This window comes from Sturnira hondurensis, unplaced genomic scaffold (assembly GCF_014824575.4).
Source record: "Sturnira hondurensis isolate 20B ecotype Veracruz unplaced genomic scaffold, ASM1482457v3 Scaffold0015475, whole genome shotgun sequence".
Taxonomy (NCBI): Eukaryota; Metazoa; Chordata; class Mammalia; order Chiroptera; family Phyllostomidae; genus Sturnira; species Sturnira hondurensis.
In genome coordinates, this window is record NW_028088106.1 from 1,282,641 (window position 1) to 1,304,883 (window position 22,243).

The 22,243-nt window shown below is 34.7% G+C and overlaps 1 protein-coding gene across 1 annotated transcript in view; it reads left to right on the forward strand.

The window, feature by feature from the left end:
* LRP1B (LDL receptor related protein 1B) overlaps positions 1-22,243 on the forward strand; it is a gene marked incomplete at its 3' end in the record, with an annotated part of 1,343,287 nt that overhangs the window by 548,470 nt on the left and 772,574 nt on the right. Inside the window, exon 6 of the mRNA XM_037064526.1 lies at positions 16,333-16,590. Coding sequence (XP_036920421.1) covers positions 16,333-16,590 — 258 coding nt within the window. The remainder of the gene's footprint in view (positions 1-16,332; positions 16,591-22,243) is intronic.

Below are 22,243 nucleotides of genomic sequence, written 5' to 3' on the forward strand. Positions count from 1 at the left end.
AATGAACTCCAAATGAAGAGGCACTTTCTCTCTTTCTACACAGAAAAGATTTCTAAAAATAAAAGAATGAAACTAGAGAGGCTTGGTACACGATGAGACAATGTTGCTTCAAGGAGATTTGATGGTTCTAGAATATATAAATGTCTTCACTTCTAGGTCATTGGCTTGATGACAAAATTGCCCCAGAGTTTGAAAAATACACAGTTTCTATGGGAAGTTTTCTGTGGTTTGTAGTTTTATGAAAATAAACTGTGAGTAATAAAGTAAATGGGCACCAATCTGTAACATACACTGACTAGATCAAAAGGTCAAATGGATATTTGAACCAGTGTATTTGTACAATTCAAAAGGAAAACTATCAGTTTTGCTTTAGTTTCCACATATTTATAAAAAGCAAAACAGAGGACATGTTTGGCTTTATATTTTAAAGCCAAAATAAAATTATATTTTTTCATTGGCTTTAAAATTTTGTACAGCAGTTTGATTTTACTGTGGTGTTGCTGTGACGGATGGGTGCTAGAAAAAAGTTTCACATCAAACCACATTTGTCATAAGTCTTTGTCATTTCTCCTTTCTGTAACCTGCCTGCTCAAATTGGCCTCTTTTTCCTTCCTCTATAACTATATTATTGGACTCTAGAACCTGCCTTTCCTCCAAGTCAAGCCAGAGTTCCAGGAATCTCAGAAACTGGGAGTGCGGGGAAACTAGGGAAGGTTAGAACAAGCTGACTCAAGACAGGTGGTATGTGTAAAAGATATCTAGGCTTTAGAAGGGAAGAACAATAGAAAAATATCAAGCCCAAAAGATACAATGGGAAGCTAGAAGTAGACTAAAGAGGAGGGTTCTGCAAAGGGCTTACGAGATAGTGGGAAAATAAAAGTTCCTGGGAGAAGTAGCCTTGGAGGTGAAGGAAGAGAGACACAGAGTCAGCTGGCTGGGAATCTGCTTTTATAAAGGTGATGAAGTAGTTCAGCACAGAATGATAGCATGATCGCTCCCCAGATATTCACCTTGAAGCTTTTTTGCAGGCCTTATATTTAATGTGACAACTGATAGTATTTGGTAATTTAATCTAAGTTCATTGACTATCTCTCCTTTGTAATATAATGCCCGAATCCAAGTAAAATTCATAAGACTTAAGAACACCTTTAAGAACTAACTCTGATGGCAGGGGGCTGTAGGCTCTGTAGTAGATGGGATAAGAGATTAATGTTAGGCAGGGGCACTTTAATTTCTGTTAATTTATATAACACAGACAAATTATTTCTTTTCTATGCTTAGTAATATTGACCTGACTACTAAAATATAGAACCAATCATTTCAGAGTTGGAAGGAGCTTCAAAGGGAATCTAGTCATCCATTTGATATTGAACAAAATAACTTCCAAATGAAAGAAAGTCTACAATGTATATTAAAAAAACTTTAATTTAAATATACATATGTGTTATTGCAATGTAGATGGAGATATATTATAATATGAATGTCATGATGGAGTGTTTATTGATTTGAATGGGACACACAATAAAAGGTAATAACTTTTTATTAAACATTAGGGCTTTTCATTGGAAAAACAAGTTTTAAAATTAACTGTCAAAACCTCCAGAGTTATCTAGTGAAACTTCCTGAATATTCTACATTTTTCTGGTAACCTGTCAAATATGAAAATAAAAAAGTTTTATTTTCCAATTTAACTTCCTTTCTTTTAACTGATTTAAACTGATTTAGATGCAGAGATATGTGTCAAATGAGAGTACCCAGGGCTGAAAATTGGCTTAAGTAGAATTGGTAAGAATGAAAGTATTAGCCAACGGTGTTTAATTCAGAAATTGTTTGCATTTTTATTTGTGATAAATTCAGGCCCATTGGACTGTATTTTTCAGTGTTGCAACCACTTGCTGAAGTCGGACACTTATCCCAGCATACAGTTCTGTGAAACCAACACAGCTCTAGTGATTGCTCAATAGAGTAGCAGAATAAAGAGTACTAAATAATTGTATGCTCATCCATAGAGGCACTTCACTAAATGGTACCATGAGAGACAGTGTACCTCTTTGCCCTGGAACGACCAGAGTAGTGAGAGAAGAGAGCTCTTGAAATAACGTTGGAATTCTATTATAGCTTATAATTTGTGTTCACTATTTGGGAGAAAGGGAGGAGTGTTAGGTGTTTAGGCATTGGTCCTCATTGTTGAAATAAATGCAAATTGTAATCTCTATAGTCTACAGGAGCATATTTTAAGCCAGCGTTAGAAATTATTTTTATACCACTTGCTGTTTTCTTTATTACAATTCTTAAAAGAAAAGAGAAAGACATAAGTAATACAGAATATAATTTTCTATGGCTCCGATATCTACATATCCTGTGTATCCACAGCAATATTGTACATCTAACAGTATCCGCAGCAATATCTAACATCTTACTCTATTATTATTTGTTATTTTCTTTTGGAATTTCAAGGAATCATTCATGGTTTTTCTACCAGGGCTGATGGGAAGAATAGGCACGTGCTTGTATAGAGAGGGAAGAGTTTCTGGTCAGAGTATCAGAGACTCAGCCACTTACGCTTGGAACTCCATTATTAAAATATATTTCCTTGCTCTTTTTTTTTCTTTTTAAAAAGCAGCCTATATTAAAAAGTAAGTGTCCTTAGGAAGGGCAACATTAAGTGTTACTAACCTTGATAACTTATGAGACTAGTAGATCAGATCTGTTTTAGTATACCATCTGACTAAGAATGGCTTTCTGCTAGAATGACATGTGATTATGTCTCGGCATATGAAGATTCACTACTCAGAGTTTTTATTATCTTTAGGCAGCCCAAGGTCTAGTCACTGCATTTTGTCATTTCATTGAGGCACAACTGTGAATGGTGCTTGGTGCCATGATGGTACCTGAGAAACTCTGAGCTAGGCATGAACCCAGCAGACCAGCATCAGCAGAATAATCCAGATTTGTTACTCAGTCCCATATGCATGGTGGAAATTATGTATACTGCAATAAGTGATAAGTGGCAAAGATATAGCTCAGTGCCTGGAAACAGTACATGCTTGGCAAATATTTGTTGGATGCTTTAAGTAATTTCCTTCCTAAACATTCAAGAAGCAGAATAAGGAAACTGGGATGCTTCAAATCAATTAAATAAAAGTCAAATTGCTGTAATAGATTCAAAGGACAATAGAGAGTTTTGCCAGTTTTTTTTTCCTGGCAAAAAAGGAAAAAAATAATTTTGCCAGTTTTTTGTTGTTGTTGAGGGTTCATGCTGCCTTTGTTATAGTGTTGATGTTGAAGAGCAGTTTGGGGAGTTCTGCATAAAGGTGTTCCTGCTTCACCAAGGCCCTGCTCAGATAAACATACAATTCTAGTGTGCTTGCTTTGCAAGGATAGCTGAGAACAAGCTACCCCTCCTGCAATCCAGCAGTATCCTATAGAAATACCGGAGCTTTGCAACCTGCCTTGGAAAACTTGGCCTGGCCATTGAACATATTTGTGTATTGTTGGAGTATTCCCACCCTACATCTTCTCTGGCCCTTCATTCAGTTCAAAATCACATTTCGTGACAGGGTAGGGCAAGAATTCCTGATGGAATTTTCATTACCCAAATAAAACATCATACTGTTTTTCCTGCTCAAACATTGCAAATGATTATGCCAGTGTTAAGATATAATGTTTTTTGTGGATTTTATTTGTTTTTTTGCTAGAGAAAAACACGTTCACAGTCTAGCACCTTCCTTGAGATCTTGAATCTTTTTTCCAAAAACAAAGTTTTGAGACTGATAGTGGTGAACATAACCACAGTGGTCTTGTGTGTCATGACACCTTTGGTTTACCCACGGTCAAAGAAAATGTGAGATGTAGAAAAAAGGCATGTCTTCCATTGTCTTTATTACTTACCACTTTAACTGCAATCTCATGGAGGACTGCTTTGTTTGGGCATGCAGAATTATGTCGCCACATTATGGGATTTAGCTTTGACAATCAATAGACTTTATTTTTACAAATGGCACAATGTAGAGGTGTGCATTTCTATCAGGCTAATTTTTTTTGAAGAATAGCTATTAAACTACTAATTAAATCCTCAATTTTAAATGTGTGATAGATAATAGGCTCTATAATTGATTCCCTTGTCTTCAAATTAGACAAGTATAATGAAAAATAAACAAAGATGAGGCATATTTATATTTAAAGGAAGTAAGTATTAGGGTTTTAATTTTCAGATGAGGCAAGTATATATATATATACAACTTTTCTATTGCTTTTGGGGATAGTAGAATTATATAGCCATTAAAACCCTAAGGGGAAGAGAAAACAACTTAAAACTTGAGAAAAAGAAAACAAATGTACTTTGTAATAAGAAAAAATGTTTTCAGAGAGCCTTGAAAGCATCACCTGTGTCAATCTCAATCAACAAGGTAATAACAGCAGTTAGAGAATTCACCTTGGCATTCTTTTCTATAGAGTCCATCTTGCCCTTGACTTTGATAACTAATATTCTATGTATTTTCTCCAGTTAAGCTGCTTAGAGTTATTTCGGTCCTGAGAAAAGAAAATTTGTTGTACTGATTGCATTTTTAAATTTGTGTGAGCATTTCTTTTTAGCACTAAGACTCACAAAGCCTTTATCTGTTCTTCCCATGAAAGAAAAACGTTGCCAAATTGTAGGAATTATGTTTTTACAACCTTAAGAAGTTTAGGACAATTTACTGTCAAATCATAAAGAACAGATTTAGGAAAGTAGCTAGAAGTTTGCTATGTAATCCCCACTAAGTATTTCAAACTAATCTATCTTTTTAATAATATAATGGAAAATTGAAATCTTAAATATAGGTTCTATATTTACATACTATCAAAAAACAGTGAAATAGATTAAAAGGCCTATCTGTTCCCACATCTAGATAATGAATTTTCATCTATCTACCTCATTCTATCTTATTCAAAGATAAGGATTTTGTTTCATATTTCCCTGAGAAATTAGAAACAAGCAAAACAGAACTTTCTCACCACAAACTTAATTAAATCTACCAATGTACTTGAATATAGAAGTAATCACTCCATTTTCCTCTCATTTGAATAAAAAAACAAAATAGCTTTGTTCCTAAGGCTAGTCCTGCAATTGTGCATCAATGTCATCTTCTTCCACCTGTTCCAGAAGTAGACTTACACAGTCGCCTTATTTCTTGACTTAGCAATATTAATTTTCCCCTGTATCATTCCTATCAGCAAGCATACAAGTGTGTTGTAAAGATTATATGAAACAACTTTCTTTAAATCTATATTTCTAATACCATTCCATTCCTCTTTTCCCTTTGTTAAAAAAAAAATCCGCAAAATGTCTTGTCTCTTTCTCCACTTCCTCTCCCTCTCTTGAATGCACTTCAGTGGATCTTATATTCCTATCACCCACTTAACACCTTTATTGACAAGGTTACCAGTGACTGCCAGTTGCCACATTACTCAATTATCAGTTTTAGCAGCGCCTTATTGACTCGGACCCTGGCTCAGGGGGTCCACCACATTGTGGATATGATATGAGACATTCACACGGACTACCAAGGCCTGTGGAGGAAAAGGAATGGCGTGGCTTTTTCTCAAGGGGAGGAAAAAGGAATGGCGTGGCTTTTTCTCAAGGGGAGGAAAAAGCCAAGGTCCTTGCCGTGACCAGCCTTTATTGGGTTTCTCCGCACATTACATGATGATCCTCATTTACTATGCACAGGTTAGCTTTAGGTGGTTACCTTTTACTGATATGTCCTGTCCACTTTGCCAAAGCTGAGTGGTGGTTCTCTGCTAAAGCTACTCCAGCTGTGTGAGTCTGCACTCTGGTCAACAGCACGTGTCTTTCTCACATGGATGCAGGGGTCTCTACTCTGGCCAAAGCTGCATGGCTCTCTCTCTCTTCACTGCCACAGCCCTGTGGAGCTCTCCTCTACCAAAGTTGCACATAGCTCTCTCCTCAATGGCTGCCACATCCAGGTTTAAATCCTCACTCCAGTCCTCCTCTGCAGCCCCGTTTCCGACTCCTCCCACAATTGGCTACACTTGCCAGCACGCCTGTATCCTTCCAGCTTTACTGGGCTGCCTTTGTGAGTCTGGGCAGTGTGGCCCCATGGTGTGGAGGCAGTCTTGTCCAAACTTTCATGCAGGTGCTGTCACCTGGGGGACCTGCCCCCAGTTTCATCTTGTGGGGGAGTCCCTTTCCATTCCCCTGGCTCAGAGCATGGCCACAGCTATTTAACATATCTATGAAACCAGTTAAAGGTTAGAGATATGTTAAATGGCCACACCAGAAGTTAGCTGCAAAGCTGTTGCTGTGCAAAATGGCTCCTGCAGGCCCTGCTCCATGGGCCCTTCCCCCAACTCACACCTGTGGGGGGGAAGGGGTGAGGACATCCTATATATGTCTTTCTAATATTTCCTGGACACCTCGAGTTCTGGACCCCATTCCAAATCCCTATTTGGGGCCCTTCTCTTGGCTGCACCCTGTTACACTTTCTTCAATGTCGCCCATCTTGGTCAGTGTCATCCCCATTTACCAATTGTTCAAGTGAAAACATTGGAGTCATCCATGACTCCCCTTTTTTTTCATAAACGCTCTGTTTCAAACTTTTAAACATATTCTGATTTAACTACTTCCCCTAAGGGTCAGCCCACTTTCCCATTACTACAAATGCTTTACCTCTCTTAACAGAATTTATTACTGCCAAATAATATTAAGTAGTATTCATTTACTTGTTTGTTTCCCCTACTGAAAGATAAGCTCTATGAACATAGAAATTTTATTAGTTTTGTTAACTGCTATATTCCCTAGTACCTGCAGCAGTGCCTGGCAGAAGTTAGGCATACTCAATAAATATTTGTTAAGTGACTATGCAAATACTGTGGCAGTATTTTCTTTTTTAGGGGGCAAAATAAATGTGGCCTTTGAGGTCCCATACTTTTACACAGGAACTACACTTATGAATAGAAGTTATTTAAAGGCAATTTTTAATGAGCCAATATCTATTACATTTTAACTCAGGCATCACCTATTTATAACTTAGAGAGATGTGTCTAAAATGGGAATAATGTATTTATGTAGTAAAAGTAGTTCCATCGTGCTACAATTAGAAAGGTGCCTAAAAAATTCAAAAGGTATGTGAATTGACTCTCTCTAGACTGTCTGCTAGTTTTAATCACTCAATAACCTAATATTTGAATGAATCACTCTCAAAAATTTTGAGAATCACTAATATAATCTTTCAATGATTATCAATTAAACATATTTTATTTTTCTAATTAAAATTAGAAGGTACAGAAAATAGCATAGACAGTAGGTAGAAAATAGATAGGGGGGAGGGCAAGAATAGTAGGGGAAATATAGAAACTAAAGAGCTTGAGACACGTGGTTATAAACTAAGGGGGGAGAATGGTGAGGGAGGGGGTGTGCGGGTGGAGGGGAATGAAGGGGGGAATAGAATAACTGTAATGGTATAATCAATAAAATATATATATTTAAAAAAATAAAAATATAAAAATCTTAAAAAATGACAATGTATCATTTATTTCATTTTACTTATTAAAATACACTATCATTTTCAAATTCTGTAAAATATTTTTTATTTTTTATTATTTTTTTAATTTTACTAATTTATCTTTAGAGAGGAAGAGAAGGAGAGAAATATCAGTGTATGGTTGCCTCTTGTGAGTACCTCGCTGGGAACTGGCCTGCAACCTAGGCATGTGCCCTGACTGGGAATCGAACTGGGATCATGTGGTTGGCAGGCCCGCACTCAATCCACTGAGCTACACCAGCCAGGGCAATAAAATATTTTTTAAAACACTGGGTAGTCCATATCCATACATTTGTCAATGTGCTATTCATTTATTATTTTTAATATTTTACTTATTTATTTTTAGAGTGGGGAAAGGAAGGAAAAAGAGAGGGAGAGAAACATCAGTCTGTGTTTGCTGCTTGCCTTCCCCCTACTGGGGACCTGGCCCACAACTGAGGCACATGTCTTGATTGTGAAACAAGCTGGCGACCCTTTGGTTTGCAGGCCCATGTTCAGTCCACTGAAATACACCTTCCAAGGCTCAATGCAGTTATTCATTTATTGTACACTTAGCCATTTGACAAATAAGGCCTCAGATAATAATTTAAATACTTCTTTTTTTTTTCTGGTGGACCAGCTCTTTAAAAAACAGGAAAATATGTAAGCACAGATAATTTTAAAATGAGAAGATGTTTTGTTTTGTTTTGTTGGGGGAGGGAGCATGGTATTATTAATTTTATTGTCTTCATGAAATTATCCTTATTCCTGGGGAACAACAAATTTTCTTGTCTCTTAATCATCACACTTCAAATGAAATATCCTCTAATGAAGGTACCAGTATTTCTCTAGTAATGTGTAAATAGTAAAAATGTTTCACTGTTTGAAGTCCATAGTTAATTTGGGTTGATCGCTAGTTTACAAGAATGAAGTTTTACAATGCCAAAGACAAAGTTGCAAAACATGACACTGGATTAGTGTGCCGACACTAAACTCATCATCTCTCAAAAGTGACTCCATTTTCTTTCCTTACATTTTTTATAACAACATCATTTTCCTCATCACTTAAATCTAATATTTCTGTGTAATCCTCACAACCCTCATTGTCTGCATAGAACAATCACTATAATTTAGTGGTTTTATTACACCAGCCCATCTCTACTTAAAAACTTGATGCCATTTATTTTAGGTCCTTATCACCTCTTTCCTGAGAAGTTAAAATAGCATTTCTGTATTAAGCAATACTGATATCCAATGCCTGTGTCCACAAGTTATTTTTTCTTTATGATTTTGGTTACTATATTATAGTTAAAATATAATGGCAATGAGTTTCTGTAGTCACATGTGTAAAGCCTAGTATGTTGCTGATCCTCTAATGATTCTCTGCTGCTTATTTTTCTCCTAATGACTTATGCTTCCAGTAGGACTATTGGAACACTTGGTCATTCTTTCTTTCTGTTCTGCATCAATCTAAAGAGGAACAAAGATACATTTCCCTCTCACTTAGCTCTTTCCCAACCTCTCTCTAGAATACTACAGCTAAGGCAGTGTGTGAACAAGACTGTTAGATACTACTTTCCCATCAGATATGAACTATACTATAATACACTATTTTAAAGTAAAAACAAAGAAACTTCAACATTTAAATGGGAAATTTATCCATTCCAGTATATTCTACTCACCCATATAGTATCCTACGAATCATTTCCAACCTGATCTGTGACACAGTTTTTATCATCTTATATCATCCAAAGTTTACAGTGGCTTCCCATTGCACCCTGAATTAAAAGTAAGTTTATCATCTTGATATTAAGTAACTGCAAACTATTCTCAACCTACTTTCTCAGCTGCTATAAACTCTGCAATTTTAAATTCAGTTCTTTTCACTTAGTGGTAATGTGGTATTAAGCAAGTTAGTTAAATTCTATATAAATTAGTTTTCTTATCCATAAAATATAATGTTAGAACCTTTTAGGTATGTTTTGAGTATACAATAAACTAAAAAATATGAAGCATACATTGCAGTATCTGATTTCTAAATTATGCTTAAAGGAGTTAGCTGTTGTTACTAACATTGTGAAGTGTTTTACCACCCAGACTTGCTCTAGCCTGCAGAAAACCAAAAAAAATGAGGTCAGTATCTTCCCAACACATTCTACTCTTTCCCACATCTTTGCTTTTGTTAAAACTACTTTTTTTCTACCTGACCTCTTTATTTTCAATTCTGCATGTCCAATTATTCTCTTTCCATTAAAGTAAGTCTGAGATCAAATGCCATCTCTATTAAAGAACATTTGACTTTACTAAACAGGTATATCTTAGCCCTGACTGGCATGGCTCAGTGGGTTGAGCATTGTTCCACAAAGCAAAGGGTCACCAGTTCAATTCCTGGTCAGGTCACATGCCTGGGTTGCAGGCTGGTTCCCGGTTGGGGCACTTGGTTAGGCAACGTGAGAGAGGCAACCCATTGATGATTCCCTTACACACCCGTGTCTCTTTTCCTCCTTTTTTCCCTCCCTTCCTCTCTCTCCAATAGTAATTAAAAAAAATATGTCTTAATAAAAATACCATGACATAGGTGGCTTGTAAAAAACAAAAATGTATTTTGATAATTCTTGAGCCTGGAGATTTGAGATCGGGGTGACAGCTCAGTTAGACGCGGGCTCTGTTCTGGGTGGCAGACATTCACAGGCACCTGTGGTATCCAGATGTGGCAGAAAGAGCTAGGCTCTTTTATAAGGCACCAATCACATTGATGAGCATCTTAACCCTCATGAATTAAACACTTATCTAAGAGCTGAAACCCCGTTTCCTAATACCATTGCCTTTGGGTGTTAGGATTTAAAAATATGAATTTAGGGGACACAAACATTTGGACCATAGCTAGACGTCCTGCAAACACAGAAAATGGACTCAGGGACACAGACGGCGGTGTAGTGATTACAGTGGGGTTGGATGGAAGGGGGTTAAATGGTAATGGAAAAAACACAGTAAAAATGTTAAAAAATAGAACGCAATGTCCTTACACATCTTTTATAAAATTTACCAGACCTGACTTAAAAACACAGAACTTTTGTATATATATACCTTGATATTTTTACTACTTTATATCTTTCTTGAAGTAGGCTGTCTTACTGATTTTCTAATCCTAGTTGAATCACATATCTATGAATACTAAAAAATAAAATAAAAATACAGCCAGTAAAGCATTTTGATCCAAACAATAGTTCAGCATAAATACATTGTGACAGTAAAAAGCAGTTCTAAAATAAATGACAGCATAGTTGTAGCAACGTGCATTTTCTTGCTTAGCCCAATACTACTTTTAATGTTTCCACCTTTGATTCGTATTTATTTATTTTTATAAAATGTGATAAAATAGTTTCCTTTGATATATGGCACAATATATCCATACACTAAGTATCATTAACTTCAATAAAGAGAATTTTTCACTAAAATAGTTAAGAAAAACAGAGAAACATATTTAGCCTTATATGTCTTAGAAATGAAAAAGAAACTATGTCAACCTTACATTTTTTAACTTACATAATATTAATTATCTACATTTTTAGTTTGGTTTAGTTGATTTTGATCTATAATTTATTTTATTATTTGAACAATGCTTTTTCTCTCTTTTTAAAACTAGATTACTTTCTCCTGATATTTCATATTTAACTTTTCAGTTCTTTCTGTGCCCAGTTTTAAAATAAAAAAAAATTGTTCCCTACATAGACTCCTTTTAATTTTTTTTCACATAGTAGTAGTTTACTTCCATTGAAGGTTTCCATGATTTTTCATTACAAGTTGTTAACATTCTTATTTCTCAGTTCTTACTTCATCTCATTTATCTTATTTTGAAGAGTTAAGTCCTGGCTGGTGTGGCTCAGTGTATTGAGCTCCCGCCTGTGAACCAAAGGGTCATTGGTTTGACTTCCAGTCAGGGCACATGCCTGGGTTGCTGGCCTGGTCCATAGTAGGGGGTATGTGAGAAGTAATGCCACATTGATGTTTCTCTCCTTCTCTCCCTCCCTTCCCCTCACTCTAAAAATAAATAAATAAAATCTTTTAAAAACATGCATTTCAAAAGAGCTGATACAGTTTATACGTGATAAACTATGATTAGAAATTTAAAATATTCTTTTAGTTATTTTAAGTTCAGATTGGTTAAAAACCATTTATTTGTACTGTATAGATTACAGTTTTTTCTTATGCTTTGGCCTTCCTCTGACTCTCTGTTTTATATATTTTACAGGTAAGTTATTACTTAAACTTTTGTTCAGTTGAAACTGGGATTCTTTTCCATCATTGACTCAACAAATATTGAACTTATTCAGAGGAGATAATTGTTCATCACTGGATTAAGATAGATCAGAATATTGTGTAACTAGATAATATGTATATATATGCATTTATTACATTTATTTGTAAGTATCTGAATTCACAATTGTAATCACATAAAAGGAAACTAGCTAAAATAATGTTCTTAGAATTGAAAGAATAGGAAGTTTAAATGAAACCTTAAAATAATTTTGATTCACTCTGAAAACAGCAGCTATATATTGTAATAGTATTGTTATATAAATATATATACATATATATGTATATACTCAGCATATTTTTACTATGAGAATATAAGTGTATATTTCTAAGGATATGGTTATAGTGGCTTTGAATTTAAATAGATATTTTTATGAATTTCATCAAACGAACTTTTCTGTGTTCTTTAGTTTCTCTTTTTAGTTCATGGTTTTCTAAAAAGTTTTCAAAAACTGTTCCACTTACTAATATGACATAAATGATAGAAAAAAATCACTTCATGATCACGCAGGGCACAAACACAAGTCTTTATAACTGGGATAGAAAATATTGTTTGTTTGTTTGTTTGTTTGTTTGTTTTTATCCTCACCTGAGGACAAGCTTAGAGGGGAAAGAAAGGAGGGAGAGAGAGAGGGAGTGAAACAATAATCAGCTGCCTCTTGCATGCACCCCAACTTGGGACTGAACTTGCAACTTACACATGTTCCCTGACTGGATATTGAGCCCACAGACTGGTTTATGGGACGATGCTCCAATCAACTAGCCATACTAGCTAGGCAAAAATACTGTTTTTATATTGCTGACATATAAGGAGTGGGGAAGCAAAGGAGGATGACTTTCTTCAGCATGAATCAGCTGACAGCCTAGGTTTATTCAAGCTAAGTCTTGGTTCTCTAGGTTAGAATATTGACTGAGTGCTTTCTTGTATTTCAAGCTCTTCTTCGTGGAAAGTTAATATTTATTACTTCTCAGTAAGTGTTGATGTAGTTATTATTCCTTTGACTGAAGTCAGGTAATGTACTTCTCAACTACTCCTTTGTGGGGCTGTCCACTGACTGACTCTAAGGATGGCATCTGATAAGAACATCACATTTATTATGGTCAGTCTTTTATCCTCATTACTCAAGTTAATGGTGCTCTTCAACTGGCATGTGGAAACCTGAGGTGATGATGCACACTAGTGATCAGCAGTGGTGCATGTAGATACAGATTGTCTTTGCCAGGCTTATACCAGCTTTCATGATGAAGTAGGAAAAAAGAGATTTATGTCCTTTAGCCCCTGATGATTTTTGCAAGTTTTCTTTCTTTCAATGGCTTCCTTTATCCTCATGCTAAGCCTTAAGTTTTTGTCTAAATAAGAAAACCACAGTTAATACTTAAGAATATTACTTCAGTAAAGGACATCTCACCTAATTTTGTAAGTATCCTTTCTCTGGTATGCCATTTGAATTTTAAAGTCAGATAAGAAGCATTTGACTTCCTTTTCACTGTTTTTTCTGTTTATCTGAAGCTTTAAAATCTTGGTTTGCATTAAAACAATCAATTGATTCACTCAAAAAGCAGCTACAAAAATCAAATAGACTGATCAATTATGTCAATTAAGTATTGACTGCGTTGATCATTATTTCATTCTTATCTCAGTTTCTCAAGGAATCTCAATGCTTCTTCATAGTCCAGGCTCTCTCCAAATAATGGTTATGACATACTTAAATTTACTGACTAGACACCAGTTAAGAAATTATAGTCTACATCTGGAGTTCTCATAAAACTTGGCAGCAAAGCAGTTTTCAATAGTGGTTTATTTTTGCAGGAGAGGCAACTTCAGTAAAGGTCATTTCAGTTCCCAAATAAAGAAAATAAGCACCAACATTAATGTCAGTATATCTTTGTTAACCTGAGATCAAGCCATCTCAGACCCCTTCTGAACCTGAGAAATCTGTGTTTCAGCAGGGTTCAAGAGTGACACAATCAACTCAGAAAAACAAACAAACAAAAAATGAGCTAGGAGTATTGAAGAAAGACCAACTCTGGACTCCAAATTAGAGAATGGCAAGGGCAAGTATTACATGGTTCAAGATGACTTTAAGAGATTAGGAGAGAAGCTAACTGGCCAACGAAGCTCAAATATAGTCACTTGACAAAATTATATTAAGCAGTGATAATTCACAGTTTACTTATGTGCTGAGAGAGCCTTTACTGTGGAAGTCACCTTAGCATTTTTTAGGCTACTTTTTAGTTGGTTTATACTAGGCTTTCTAGGACAAGTCTGCTTTCTCCACAGGGAAGAAACTGTTGGGGTAACTAGCTTTATGATCTCACTGAGTTTTTTGTTATCATCATTAATTTTTCCTTGTTTTGATGTTTTATAAAGTCAAAAACTTTTATTGTCTTTCTGAAGGCAGAGAAAAATTTTGTAGCTTGATTGAGAGAATTTCTTAGGTGGGTAAAAAATACAAATACTCATGGAAGGGCTTGGGATGTTTTTTAGAGTTGCCATTTTAAAACTTTAAGGGGAGACCCAAAATAAGCTTCATTGGATGGCTCTTCTACCTGAGGGAAACATATGGAGACTGATACCCTTACTCCCACCAGAAATGATGAAGACCATTAAGTAATGCATTCAAAACTTTAAACTTAACTATAGTAGTCATAGTATATGTTTTTGCCTCATTTTTTCTACCTTTACAACTCTCAGGATCAGTTTCCTGAAAGATCAAATGATGTTTATGAAATTTTTCTGAACATCCTGTCTTTGGGTTCCATGTATAGGTTAAGAAATGAAATTATTTTGTAATATTTCACAAAATGTTTCTAAATAATTCTACTATGCAATAATTTTGCATGTATTTTTCATTTATTCAGAAAATTTGTATTGAATGATCACCAGGTTTCAGGCTTTATCAAAATGCTAGAGCTATATCTATATGCTAGAGCAAAAGTAGAAAAATAATAAATCAGTAAAAAATCAGATATATATGTTTAGTGGTGGTAAGTAAAAAAATAAAGCAAAAAAAATGGTATAGAGAGTATAGGTAGGGACTTGCAACTTTTATAAGATAAAGATATGTACTCACCAGAAAAGTGATATTCAAATAATGCCTAAAAAGAGGTGAGCAAGTTGCCCACTTTCATACATTGAGGATGATAATTCCAGGAAGAAGAAAGAGCCTCTGATTGGGCAGCTTACCTGGCTTGTTTGAAGATGAACAAGTAAGAAGGGTAGTGTACCAGAAATGAGACACACAAAGGTGAGAGTAGGTAGGAGATGAAGGGGCTGAGTCCAACAGGTAATGGGAATACAAATCAAGTAGGGATTTATATGTCAATCCACAGGTTTTGACTTTTACTCTGATTTGAAAGAGAGCCCTTTGAAGAATTGGGCAGAAGATCGACTTGATCTGCCTTAACAGTTTAAAAGTATAACTTTGACTATTGCACTGCGGTAGACTAAAGAAGAGAAGGGCATGGATGGAAGCAGGGAAACCACCTAGAAGGCCATTGAAATGACCTAGCTAAAAGACGATTGCAGCTGGGAGCAAGATGGTGGTAGTAGTTACTGAAAAATGGTAGGATTCCTGATAATTATGACATTAGAATCAAAGAGATTCTAATGACACAGTGGATACGGGATAGAAAAAAAAGAAGAGTTGAAGTTTTCGACATTTTTTTCAGTTCACTAATTACCAACAAAGCTATTCTGAATATAGTTGTATAGCTAAACATATTCAACATCAATTTTATATGAACTGTTACTGTCACCTTCAAATATTAAAATATATTGAAATTCTCATCAATTAGTGTGTATCCAAAGCTCACAATCCTAATCCTGCAAAATGCATTGTCCAATAAGTAATACCGAACACTTCTTTTTACCTTTAGGATCTTGTTTTCCTGACTATAGGAGAGAAATGTAAAATGAAGTAGCTCAGTAATCATAGTCTAGTCACTAAGGGGATGTGTGACTATTTGACTCCTGGGGCCAGTCAAGGGTTCAGTGAGGCTGAGGTCACAGGTCTTCTTTGTAGGAACCTGTCACCTTTGCAGGTTCTGCTCCAGAATATCTATTTCTGACCTCATACATCCACCTCAGAAAAGCATTCTCTTGCTCACAAGGGCAGCCAGTAACACTGTATGGGTATGTCAGTCCAGATCCGTCATCACTGCTAGAAAAGCAACTCAGAATACTTCCTTTACTTACCAAGAAGAAAGCAAATAGCATTGTTCTCAGATATGGAGAACTCATTCTTACTAAGGAAATACAAAATTCAAATGCTCAGTGAGCTGTTTTCCTTAGAGAAAGAAGTGAGCTGAAATATATAGTTAGTGAAGCATACATAAGGGTTATTAATAAATGCTATTTGTAAGTATTATTTTATTCATAATGGAATGAAATGCAGAATAACAATAAATAATGCAAAATTGTAAAAAGAAAAACAGGAGAGGATTTTTTTTTTCCTGAACTCACTTTTTCTTTTCTCTTTTATTCCAGAACCTACAGACAGACCACCTATGCTATTAATTGCAAATTCTGAAACAATTGATATTTTCTATCTTAATGGAAGTAAAATGGCAACCCTGAGCTCAGTGAAGGGAAAAGAAATTCATACTCTGGATTTTATTTACAATGAAGATGTGATTTGTTGGATTGAATCAAGAGAATCTTCAAATCAGGTCAAATGTATTCAGATAACAAGAACAGGAAGATTAACAGATGAATGGACAATCAATATTCTTCAATCCTTCCACAGTGAGTATTTCTTCATATTATAAGCTACTCTTTGAGAAACTCATTTATATACCAGAAGACATGATTCTTAGATTGTATAGCATAATTTATGCCTATGAAGAGCTATATATTCAAGCATGAATGCACCTAATATATTCATGATATGTTTTGCATATACTCACACATACACATATATTTTTACTGTTTATATAAGTAGTGAATTGCAGAGGTAAATTTAATTATTTCCAATCTTTATTACAGCATTATCTCAGGAAGAATTGTGATTTCTTTTCACTGGAGGGTAGTTCACAATGTGATAGTGAATATGGATTAGAAAAAAAAGCAAGAAACAAAATTGATAAATATAAACTCATCAACTATAGTGTTTGTTAAAATAACTTGAAAGTATTAGGTTTATGCCAAGTGGTAACTACTACCTGTGTTTGTTGAGATTTTTCCCTAGCAAATCAGTTTTTCTATCCTCTTATTCTGAAAGAGTGATTTATGATTTGTAATTCACTTTGATTTCTCATGCCAGAAATTTACAAACTAGTAATTGTTCTTTTCTTTTTGAATATAATCATAAACTAAAATCACATTATTATACACACCAACACTCACATGTATATGCATTCGTGTATTCAATGTTTAGAGAAAAAAACATACTCTTACGAATGCCACTAACATAAAAATAAGAAGAAAAAGAAAAAATATTAAGTTAAGAAGGAAAAAGTTTTTTATTGAATGGATGTAGTTTTCAGGTCTAAAATGATTATTTAGATTTAATAATCACATTTTATTAATGCTTTGGGCATACAATTAAAGCGATTGATTATCAGTCTTTATTAAACATAATAAAATGGTTTGATGCAATGTTATATAATTATTATTAGATTATATAAACCAACATAAAAAATTATAAAAAATATTGTATATATTTAAGTGAACAGAAATAAATATTCAGTAGGCAGAATCTGACACTTTAAAGAGACTTTTAAATAAAATAATTGATAAAGTCGTTTATTCTGACAGTGGGCCAAAATGCCTTGTGAAGGCAGTTGACATTGGCTAGTTCATAGAGTTTATGGAGAAATGATAATTCATAATAAATAGCAAATAATAAGTGGAATTACGCCAAAGACTACTGCAGTGTGATTTGAGTGTTTCAGGTATTGGCTTAGCTAGCAGTTGGAAATTGAACAAAAGACCCCTAAGTCCCTGCCATGTGAGTGATTGCCTCAACTAATCCAAATGTGTATGTCTCTACGAAATGGAGTACTGGTAATCAGATAGATACAATATTCACTAAATTGCTAGGTAAGATTATTTTCTGAGCTTGCTTAAGCAAATTTTCCTCTCTATGTTGTATGTTCTTATAATTGTAGTAATCCTTTCTTTAATATGTATTTCTAAAGCAGTAATTTAAAAAATAAACCTGATCAAGTGATTGCACATTAAAACATTTGTAGAAAATAATTTGTAACTTACATTTTATTTGATTTATTAAAACCATTCTTGGGAGCCCTAGTGTAGCTAGTGTAGCTCAGTGGATCAAGCGCGGGCCTGCGGACCAAACAACCACGGTTTGATTCCCACACAGGGAACATGCCTGGGTTGCAGGTCGGTTCCCAGAAGGGGACGCATGAGAGGCAACCATACATTGATATTTCAATCCCTATCTCTTTCCTTTCCACTCTAAATATAAATAAGTAAAATCTTTTAAAAAAAATTTGAAAAATTTAGAAAAATACAGAGTTTTTAGGCACTTCATTTAAATGTTAAATAGAACCTTATTTTGAACTATAAAAATGAAGTCAATGGAAATATTTTAATTGAAATAAATAATGTTTGTTGAAGTCATATTTAAGTTGTGTAACTTCAGTCACTTTAGAAAAAAGTGATTACATACGTGGAAGTAATTTAATGATTTAATGATGAGTAATTTAATTTAATTAATTTTTTAATTTAAAAAAGTGATTACATACGTGGCAGAGTTGTGAGTAAAGCTGGGCTCCGCTATCATTTCTTCTAAGTTATATATTTCACCAACATGTCACGGAGCAGCTGTCATTAAATATGATGAGCCCTGCATTCACCATCATATTTAATGCATCATATTTGGTGCATTTATAATGAAATATGAATATTCCTTACATGTATAATTACATAAAAACCTCTGTTATGCCATATACGCAAAAATGATGAACTGATGCAAATATGCCTGAGCACCTGTCATAATCCATTGTTTCAAAGATTATCTCTTTAGCTTCTCTTCCCCATTATTTTTCATGCTCTTCTCTAAATTTACCTATGGAAAACATCATTTTTTTAAAAAGTATAAAAATATTATTTAAAGGATTACTCGGAAGATAAAATTAATCATTATAGGTCAAACTAACTTGCACTGAACACTTTCATAATAATATATTAGTAAAGATATTTCAATATTACATTTTTATTGCTCATCTCATCTCTTTGGATACTCAACACACCTCTGTGGAATAAGAAGGATTGAAATTCACTTTCTGTTTTATAATAGACACTATCTTAACTACAAAATTCAGATGTATTAGGCAATGCCAAGTGTCTAAAAAGAGTCATAGTGGGAATGTAGACTGGTGCAGCCACTGTGGAAAACAGTATGGAATTTCTTCAAAATCTAAAGATAAAACTGCCTTTCAATCCAGTGATCCTACTGCCAGAATTATACACTAAGAATCCTGAAACACCAATCCAAAAGAATCTATGCACCCCAATGTTCACAGCAGTGCTATTTACAATAGCCAAGTGCTGGAAACAGCCTAAGTGGCCAACTATAATGAGTGTATCAAAAAACTGTGGTACGTTTGCACAGTGGAATACTATGTAGCAGAAAGAAATAAGGAATTCCTACCTTCCATTACAACATGGATGGAACTGGAGAGCATTATGCTAAGTGAAATAAACCAGGCAGTGAAAGACAAACACCATAAAAACTTACCTCTGAGTGGAACCTAACCAACAAAACAAACAAATGAGCAAAACAGAACCAGAGAGTTGGAAATACAGAACAAACTGACAGTGACTGGAGGGGAGATGAGACAGTGATAATGGGGAAAGAAGGGGAAGAGTCAAGCAAAGAAACGCAAATAGAGGACTCATGTGCACAGACAATAGTGGGGGAGTAGGTAGACAGGGTAGGGTGAGCAATTGGGAGAAAGATGGGGCAACTGTAACTGAATAACAATACATAAAAAATAGAACATGCAATGGATGAGGAAATAAATAAACAATCTTTTACATGTGAAAAAGGCATAAAAAGCTATGGTACATTTACACAATGAATACCACTCAGCTAGGAAGAAGGAGAAGTAGGAGGAGAAAATTTTACTCTTTGCAACAGCATAAATGCACCTGGAGGACATTATGCTAAGTGAAATGAGCCAGCCAGAGAAAGACAAATACCATATGATTTTACTCATATGTGGAATCTAATGAACAAACTAAACTATCAAGCAAAATAGAGATAAACTCATAGATAGAGAACAGGCTGACAGCTCTGGGGAGGGGTTTAGTGGGTGGAGGGGTCAAGCAAAAAGGAAAAGGGATTCATGGACATGGACAACAGTGTGGTGATTCTGGGGGGACCAGGATATAAGGGGGATAAATGATAATAAAAATACAATAAAAATAAATTTAAACATTTGAAAAAAGAGAAGTATACATTTACTCATAAAATAATAGTACATTACGAAATAGCCATTTTTAATAAGCAATACAGTAAATTGATGTAAATTGCCCTATATTTTTTCTTGCACATTAGGAAGGCAAATACTGGTCCCTTCAAAGAACTTCCCAAATCTTCCACAAATAGTTATACCCACAACTTATTGAATGAGTGCAAAATGACTGTATGCAATAGGAAGACCTTGTTTTTCCCTTTAGGCTGAAGGAAAAATTGGAACTTTCGAGAACTAAATAGAAGCACACAACAAATACTGGGTCCAGGTTTGAGTTAGGTTAGACTGCATGGCTTTTGCAAAACACTATACTGCCCTGGTAGGTCCCAACTATTTTCATTTTAACAAGCCAAATGGATTAGATACACTAACATTAGCAACAGTGGCTCTCAAAAACAGTCTCCAAATGGGAGAGAGGTATAAAAACCTTGGAAAGCGGGGGGTGAACAAGGTGAGTCATGAAAGGCTGTATCATTTGAAAAGGCCCACCAAGTGATTCTGATATGGCCCACTAGAAAGGCCTACCTTTAATATTGACATTGCACCTAAGCAATGTTTTGAGAAATTGAGGAAAAGTGATAATAATGTGCTTAATAAATTATATTAATTAGCCAAGGAACTTGGGGAGAATGTTAGAGTTTATATTTATTGTTACTTTATTCTTCCTTTTAAAGATACCTGTATTTATTATATTACCTAGCATTTTAGCCTGTTAATAGCAGATTTTGAAGAAAAATTTTTGGAGTATTTTATAAGCAAAACTGGTTCCTCAATACAGTATTCAAACAAAGCACATTTGCAGTAAATATTTTTTCCCAAAATTTTTCTTGTAAAATACTGTAGTAGATACACAGATATGCACACTCAACAAAAATGTTGGGGTTCACAAACATAGTGATATCCAGTTCCTTTCTCAGGATGAAGTACACAAAGATGATTGAGACAGATAAGAATATTTTCTGAGCTAATCTCAAATCAGATTTTTCTCTCTCAGGTAAAGAGTAGCCAGTTCCATTCTCTATGCATGACTCTTCGATAGTCTGCAAAATTTGACATAACTTCTGTAATTCTAATATGCAGTTGACCAGCTTGTCTTGGGCTGGTTATGGGCTCAGCTCCAGTCTAGCAGACTGTGCCTGACCAAAAATAAAATTACTGCTTATCATTATAAACTTTGCTTCTAAATTAATCCCATTCCCTGGTATATATGTATGTATGTATGTATGTATATATTTCAGTCTGTTTCAACCTTAGCTCATTTTCCACTTGAATCTCTGTCTAGATCTACTAAACTAAAGTTTTGATTGGATAACTTGGATTATGATACTTTACCTCTGTCTTTTATTAGACTCTTTCCATTGAGTTAGAACTCTCTAATAAATACATAATGTTGATATACACCATTTATAAACATGAAAGATTTCAGAACTTATTGTTAGCAATTATTTTATTTATCATATGTAAATTTCAATATGAGTTGGGTTTTCCATAGTTCTGAATACTATAAGGTGAATATTTGTATCCCTCATAATTTATATTGAAGCTCTACCCCCAGTGTGCTGTATTTGGAGGAATGGTCTTTGAGTGTAATTAGATTTAGGTAAAGTCGTGAGAGTAGAACTTCTATGAGGGAATTTATACCCTTGTAAATAGCAAAGTGACCAGAGTTCAAACTCTCTCTCTACCCTGTTTGGAAACAGAAAGAAGGTAGTTGTTTGAGTCTGCGGGCACCTTAAATTTGAACTTCCCAGCTTCCAGGAATGTGGGAAATAAATGTTTGTTCTGTAAGGCCTAGGTTATGGTATTTTGTTGTAGCAGCCCAAACTAACTAAAGACATTCTTTTTTCTGTATTCTAAAAGTAGAAGTAAATTTATTTCCTATTGTATCCAGCTGGAATGCCATGGGGCAAATCCCCAGAAAAATAACACTGTGTCTCCAGTTGTACAGGCCTTAG